Raw genomic sequence first — 8,128 nt, 5'->3', positions numbered from 1 at the left:
CAAGGTCCTGTAACATGTACTGGCAACATCCAATAGGGAGGTTGTAAGACCAGATAAACCTTCATTCCACTTCTAGAGGGTCCATCTACTGGTAGACAATTGGTCAAAACACAAGCAGGACACGTCAGCCAGTATAACTGATGACCATCTTCTTTTACTGGAGTAATAGTTCCATCTCCAACAATCAGATAGTAGGGTGGAGGAACACAGGCACGCAATTGCAGAACTGGAGAAACATAATATTCTGGAAAACTAAAGCTGTCATTAGTATATATTTTATCAAAGGTAGCATATAACTTCCAAAGATCAGAATGAATTCTTCCTTCAGGGGATTGCAAAATGGTTTGTGGGATAATCTTGTGGTGTACCTGTACCTCGTTAGGAGGTGGATCCACGACCCTGGGATCAAGAGTCCCATGCTCTACCGACTGAGCTAGCTGGGCCTTTCGGGAATAATCTGTAATGGTATAGTTTATGTCTTTAGGAGTCATCCTCAACGAAGAGGATTGGGCACATATACCCCAAGGTGAGTCCCCAGTAAGGCCTTGACCAGCTGAGGGACATATAGGAAGATTCTGAGGGGGATCACGCGGTCCAAAAAACATCCATTCTCCTAATAATTCTCTCTTTTGCCAATAAGCGGCAACAGAGCGGGGTACCCATTCAGAAGGATGCTTGCCATTTTGCCACAATGTATAAGTAATAGAGCACCCTACTGGTTTCGTACCCAAACACCCATAAGCAAGTTTGTACGGCATAGACTCCCTTTGCAGGCAGATGGGTACTCCTGTAGAGAGTGCCGTCCAATTTATAGAGGCCGACACAGTGGGCAAAAACCCTGCGTCTTCCCCTCCCATAAACGTGAGGTTGGTGTATACTTTGGGTGTGGGGACTCTCCATGTTACAGGTTGTACTGTAGGAGGACCTACCATGTATGCCCAATAGAGGGCAGACTCTCTGGTTGTAGTTAGAATGCACAGGCATGCCAAGAAGACATGTGTGGCCGTTACCTCTCTACCTGAGGCATCACTACATCAGTGGCCTGGGTCAACAGGTTCTTTATCTGTCCCCAGGTGGGTGTACCCGCCTTATGACTCCGCCGTTGTCGCTTCTGGGGGGGCTCCGTCGCTGTCAATTTGGCCATTTTTCGGCGCAACCGTAATGTCTCTGAGGAGCCGAAGCGGGACCCAGCGTGGCGCTTCTTCATCCTGTGGAAAAACACAAGCATACCCTCGCCCTTTTGGAAGGACTGGGTCTGGGCCTCGCCAAATGCCTTCCGGCATATCTTTCCATCTAGCCATCAAGAGAGGTTCTTGATTCCTTCCCCAGCGACGCTCTGCGGCAGTCATCCCTGCTTCACTGACATTAAAAAAATTTAAAACATACAACACAAGAGTGAGATGCACATGTGGGGAATACTTTATCTTTCCCTTTAATATCTCCCCTTCTTTAAGTTTTTGCAGATACTGTTTTAGAGTCAGATGAGCTCGCTCAACAATAGCCTGTCCTGTGGAATTATAAGCAATGCCAGTTGTATGCTCAATTTGGAATCGGCGGCAAAATTCTGCAAAAGATTTAGAAGTATAAGCACTACCATTGTCAGTTTTTATTTTATGAGGTTTGCCCATTGCTACAAAGGCAGAAAATAGGTGATTTTGAACATCAACAAATGCTTCTCCTGAGTGGGCTGAAGCATGTATATAGCCTGAGCAAGTATCTACAGACACATGTATATATTGCAATTTCCCAAAAGGTAAATATTGGGTGGCATCCATTTGCCACAAGTCATTGGGCCGAAGACCTCGGGGATTAATGGCATAGACCGGCTGTGGGAAGAATTGCGGACAGATGCCGCACTGTTTAACAATTTGTCTGGCCGCTTCACGAGATATTTTGAATTCTCGTCGAAGGGCTGCCGCATTCTGATGAAAATTATCATGACTCCTTTTGGCTGTTTCCAAAGGAGTGGTAATGGGCAGAACTTGCAATAAATGGGTTGCTGCATCGGCTATCCGATTCCCAGCAACTAGGGGACCAGGCAGGTCGGTGTGGGAAGTTGCAACACGGCTTTGACAAAGTATTGACTGTCAGAATAGACATTTATAGATTCCGGGTAAGTTTTTAGGGCTACCTGTACAGCATAAAGCTCGGCCCTTTGGACAGATTTAGTCGTATAATTTAAAGTGATCAAATTTTTATGTTGAGAAGTGACATAATACACTGCAATTTTACCCTCTTTACTAGCATCCACAAAAATGGAAGCAGCATCTTCAGTCGGCTGACAAACAATAGGATTATAGGGCAAAATATCTATAAGACTGAAACCTTGTATTAAAGAATCAGAAAGTAAATGAAATTTAATTTGACCTGTAAAATTAGCCAAGGCAAGTTGCCATTCGACGGACTGAGCAAAAGCAGCGTCCACCAGCTTCTGTGTCAGAAAGGCACATGCAATAAATTCTGGATCGTGTCCAAAGAGCTGAACAGCTCGGGATCTTCCTCTAATGATGAGAAGACAAACCATAGATAGCAAAGGATTAATGACATACAGAGAGTGTAAGGCTAAATGTAGCCATTCAAGTGGACCATGAGATTGCCACAGAATTGCAAAGGGGATGACCTGAGGTTTTAATATTATTAAATACAAAGGCTGAGAAGGGTCAATTCTAGTGACTTGGGCTTGCTGAATGGCCTGTTCTATATGTCTTATAGCTTCTTTAGCTTCTTGAGTGAGACTTCGCGGGGATGCTGGAGAACTATCTCCTTTTAGAATATTAAACAAAGGCAGTAATTGTTCTGTGGTGACTCCTAGTCTATTTCTAATCCAGTTTATATCTCCTAATATTTTCTGAAAATCATTTAGAGTAGTCAAATGTCCGGTTCTAATTGATACTTTCTGAGGTCGGACAGTTGATTTGGAGATGAGATACCCTAGGTATTCAAAAGGTGCTTCCCTTTGAACTTTCTCAGGGGCAACAATCAAATTATATGCTTTAAGGCATCTTTGAAGAGAAATAAAAGCCTCCTGTAATAATTCCTCAGTTTCAGCAGCCAAAAGTAAGTCATCCATATAATGGATGCAATATACATGGGGAAAACTCTGTCTAAAAGGGGCAATTGCTCTGGCCACAAACTCTTGACATAAAGTCGGACTGTTAGCCATGCCTTGCGGTAAGACCTGCCACTGATACCGCTTAGCAGGTTCCTGTAAGTTAGTGGAAGGCAGAGAGAATGCAAAATGTTCTCCGTCGCCAGAGGTCAATGGAATGGTAAAAAAAAACAATCTTTTAAGTCCAAAACTAGTAATTGATATTGTAAAGGAATGGCCGATGGGGAAGGGAGGCCAGGTTGCAAAGCCCCCATGGGCTTCATGACAGCATTAATTGCTCTCAAATCTTGCAGCAACCTCCATTTATTTGATTTTTTTCTAATCACAAAGATTGGGGTGTTCCAGGGACTGGTGGAGGGAACTAAATGACCTAATTGCAGTTGTTCCTCTATGAGGTGAGCAGCAGCCTCCCTCTTAACAGTAGGTAAGGGCCATTGGTTAACCCACACTGGAGTGGAAGTCATCCACTGGAGAGGCATAGCGTGGGGAATTTCCAATGGCCCTAGGAAAAACCCAATCCGAAATGGTCTCTTTTAGGCTCAGGGACATATGGCTCAGGATTCCCTTGTAACTCCTTCCCTAAGCCTTTCCCCTCAATATAGCCCATTTCCTTCATAAGGTGCATAGCAAGATTAGCCTGTTTTTGAATCGGGACTGCCTTAGTCTCCAGAGTCAAATTCATTGCAGTTAATATGTCCCTGCCCCAGAGATTAAGATCTATATTCAAAACAAAAGGCTGAAAAGTTCCAGTCATACCATCAGGCAGTCTCCAATGTAAATAATCAGAGCTTTGCAACGGAGCAGAGGCATAACCAACACCTTTAATTGGAATATTAGTCACTTGAGTAGGCCATGTGACAGGCCAATTTTTTTGAGCAATAACTGAGACATCTGCACCTGTATCCACTAGTCCCTCAAAAGGGACTCCTTGGATATGCAATGTAAGCATGGGCTTTTCTACAGAGATCACTTTAGCCCAATAAAGATCTGTGGAGCCAAACCCCTGATTTCCCCGATAAGGTTTAACAGCCTTATTATTGGAGGATATCTGGGGTATCAAGATCAATTGTGCTATGGGAGTCTTGGGCTCAAGCACCAAAGTTCCCATAGTTAAGCTGGCCAAAATTTTTATTTCTCCAGTGTAATCTTCATCAATAACTCCAGGATAGATCATCAATCCCTTAAGAGTCCAGCTGGATCTTCCCAATAATAACCCCCAAGTATTCCTGGGTAGAGGCCCCCATATCCCTGTGGGGATGGCTTTAGGGGGCTGTCCTCCTTCGAGGTAAACGGACTGAGCCGGGGCAAGATCTAGTCCTGCACTGGCGGGGGTGCTGCGGTGTAGTTGGCTAATACCTGGGAGGTCTCCAGTGTTGGACACAATGGGTGAGAAGGCGCCTGTGGGAACATTGCCGCAATTGTTTGAGGGGCCTGCGGCTGGCCCCGCTCCCAGTTTCCCTGAAGAGGTTTGCCATTACAATCAGTTTTAGAGCGGCATTCATTGACCCAGTGATACCCCCGTCTACATCTGGGACAAATAATTGCCGGCTTATTATTAATGTTAGGGCCACTTGGCAAACCGGGGGTGGTTGGAATTATTTTTGTACTATGACATTGGGCCTTCATATGGCCCTTTTGGCCACATTTGAAACACACTATTCCACCAAACTTCCTTGGATTAGTTCTTACGTTTTTACCCTGAAGCTGGGCATGCACCTGTAAGGGGTCTATTCCCTTTAAGGCGGCTGCCAAAGTAATGCCCTGAATATAAGATGGTCCAATCTCAGCACATAGTCTGATATAATCCTCCAAGGTACCCTGATTTTTCCAAGGACGAATGGCTGCCTGACATGCAGAATTAGCATTTTCATAAGCCAGTTGTTTTACAATAATGGTACCTGCCTCCCCATCAGTAACGATACGACTGACTGCAGTCAAAAGGCGCCCAACGAAATCCTGGTACTTCTCATCTGGCCCTTGCCTAATTTTAGACAATTCCTCAGTTCTGCCCCCTGTAGAGGGGAGTTTTTTCCAAGCTGCAATGGCACAGGTATTAATTTGATTATACGCAATTTCAGGATAATTTAGCTGGAGGCCCACATCATAATATTGTCCTGTACCTGTGAGCATGTTAAAATCCACTGGTATGTTAGTTCTTTTATTATACATAGCCTGTTTTTCAGCATTCTCTGCAAATTCTGCTTTCCACAAGAGGTTATCTCCCACACTCAAACAAGCCTGAGCAATGACCTTCCAATCTCCTGGGCATAATGCCTCCCTGCTCAAATTATCAAGCATAGACAGGGTAAAGGGAGCTGTTGGACCATACCGGGCTGCAGAGGATTTCAAATCTTTCAGCAATTTAAAACTTAGGGCGGAATACACTCTCTGTCCCCCCTGCTGAATAACAGGGTAAGCGTGAAAAGCAGAGGTGTCTTCCCCATGCTGTTGCGCTTGGTACAGAGTCTGCTGCAAAGGAGTAGCTCCCATAATGGGGTAAGGTTCAGTGGACTGTTGATTCTGAGTAATAGGGAAAGCCATCCGAGGTAAGCCTCTATCTTGTGCCTGAAAAGAAGGTCGTTTTAAAGGTAACTTCTGGACCAGAGGGGCCAAGAAGGCAGGCTTCCTCTGATCTTCCAAATACGGCCCATCATCTCCCTGATCCCCAAAAGGAGAGTCATCACTATTTTCTGGATCTTGCATAGATAACTGTTCTAGGAGGGGGAGAGGAGGTAAAGGTGAAGGCACCCGTGACTGTCCCGAAAGGGCATTGAAAGTAGTTTCTGGAGGGACAGGAGCATCTGAAGTCACTAAGGGTTGGGCTGCTTCCGAGCTAAGAGAAACTATTTCAATAGAATCCTGCGGATCAAGGACCTCCTTAATACAGGTCCAAGTAGACCACAAAGTCCCTGGAACCGCAGCTCCACGAATCTTCATTTGATTTTTAAGTTCCTGACCAACTCGCTGCCAATCCTTTAAATCAACTGTACCCCCGTCTGGAAACCATGGGCAATAATCATGCACTATGTCAAAAAATTCCCTAAGGGCTGACTGAGAAACCTTAATTCCTTTCTCCTTCATAAGAGCCTGCAAGGCAGTTATAAAATATCCCTGTTCCATAGACTGTTTCTGTCCCATAGTTTTACTCCCGTCGTCTGTGCTGCTGGCACAGTTCCCCTACCTGAATTAGACGCCGCGCGGTCCGCTTTCACTTTCCTCCTTGTTGTCTCAGGTCCCTGTTCAGGCGCCACTTGTCGCGGCCGGTGCGACAAACACCGAGGTCAGGGTCCTGAGGGTAGGGGAATGCAAGAAAAAAAAAGAGAGAAGAGAAAGTTTGGGGACAGGAGGGTCCCCTGGGCTGATGGCCCAAGTGACGGCTTTATTGTTGCTGTACACAATCTTTTATAACCAGACTCTTATGGGTTAGGTCATTCTAAGAATAAACAGGTTTCACATAATTGCTGCCCACCAAAACATTTAGTTCTGTGTTTCTTGCATTTTCTAGACGGGTCACAAGACCTTGTTGATAAGATTGCTAGCAAAACACAATTCCCATGTTTGTTTCTATCTGACTCGGGGTAGAAAAAGGGAGGTAGCATTACTGCCAACACCTGCAGACCACAGGCTTCAGGAATTAACTTTCTCAGCCTTGACAAGGCTTTCGTATGCCCTTGAGAGTGGGGGAATGGGAGGGGGAACCACCGGATTGGCTTGAGTCAACAGGGAACGTTGCTCGACCCGGTCTCAGCCTGGCGCCGGGGCCCGGCCTCCCACATGAATGGGAGGGGGGACCACCGGGTTGGCTTGAGTCAACGGGGAACGTTGCTCGACCCGGTCTCAGCCTGGCACTGGGGCCCGGCCCCCCACACAATAATAAACAAACAAACAAACAAACAAATAAAGGCAAAGTACAGAAGATCCTAAAATTTAGGAAATGAATTTGAAGGAACAGTTAGGAGGGAGAGAGAAAAAGGACTCCTATTAGGCACATCAGTTACTCTTCCTCCATTTTAGAATACTTTCTACATTAAGCAATACAGGCCCGAAGGACTCACAGAAAAGGCAGGAATTATGACCTCTGCTCTTACATTTATGCATCCCAGTGGCTATCCTGCTGACTTAGCACAGGCTGCAACATTCTCTTTTCACTTGGGATCTGATTCTCCAACTCAAGAGCATCTTTGGAGACCTACCTGGCATTAAAGACAGAGCAATTGCTCAGCCAGATTTAGCGTCTCCATAAAATAAGTGACAATAATTTTCTCGATACTTACGTAAAGTGGCAGGTAGCATTTCCCAAAGATGATTTCCACAGCTGCTCTCAGCCCATCTTTTAAAATACTAAAGGTATAGGTCCTAATTGGCCTCTGGTACACATTTCTCCTATGAGTGATGCTAGGGTGAATGTAGACATTAAGTGTGACATCTCTGGGGCTAAACTATCTGGGTTTAGCTGTAAGTCACCGGTCACTGGTTGTACAACCTTGGACACATTAGATAATTTATGCTTCTCAGTTTTATTATTTATACTATGGGAATGGTGATAGTAATAATACCTGCCTCATAAGATTGTTGACAGGATTGGATTAACGCTTTCAAATGCTGGTCAATATCATTGGGATGAGTAGTTCAAATTTTAGCAATGAGAATTTTTCTTAAAGGTTTAAGCCAGATTATTTACTCTAAAATAAGAAGGAGACATTCTGAGGGAAGTGGACTCCTTTAACCCCCAGAGTTCTGAAGAATACAGGATTGAAAATTTTTACCAGTATTGAAATAAATTGTATTGTAAGAGGGTACCCTGATGATCAGAAATAGACGCCTGAGACTTTAGTAAGGTAATCACAGTATTTTTACCTGGAAGAGTAAGTTCTAAATCTCAAAACACTAGAGTTGGTTTTGTATAAGTCTATCAAACAATACTGATATCCAAGAGCTTGGCGTTCTTAATTGCCAGGAACTATCTAAAAATTAGATAATGTTATTTTGAATCTGTCCTCCTATTACTAATAAGAAATT

At 44.5% G+C, this 8,128-nt stretch overlaps 1 protein-coding gene across 1 annotated transcript; it reads right to left on the bottom strand.

Moving 5' to 3' along the window:
• Positions 1–4,420: 4,420 nt before the first annotated feature.
• Positions 4,421–6,247, bottom strand: LOC144616071 (endogenous retrovirus group K member 5 Gag polyprotein). The gene has a single exon (XM_078445154.1). It carries the CDS (start codon positions 6,245–6,247, stop codon positions 4,421–4,423), a length of 1,827 nt encoding a protein of 608 aa, XP_078301280.1.
• Between the last annotated feature and the right edge of the window lie 1,881 nt (positions 6,248–8,128).

This window comes from Panthera onca, chromosome B1 (genome assembly GCF_046562875.1).
Source record: "Panthera onca isolate mPanOnc1 chromosome B1, mPanOnc1 haplotype 2, whole genome shotgun sequence".
Classification (NCBI taxonomy): Eukaryota; Metazoa; Chordata; class Mammalia; order Carnivora; family Felidae; genus Panthera; species Panthera onca.
Note: the sequence above shows the minus strand (reverse complement) of the source record. Positions and strands in the feature narration are given on the sequence as shown.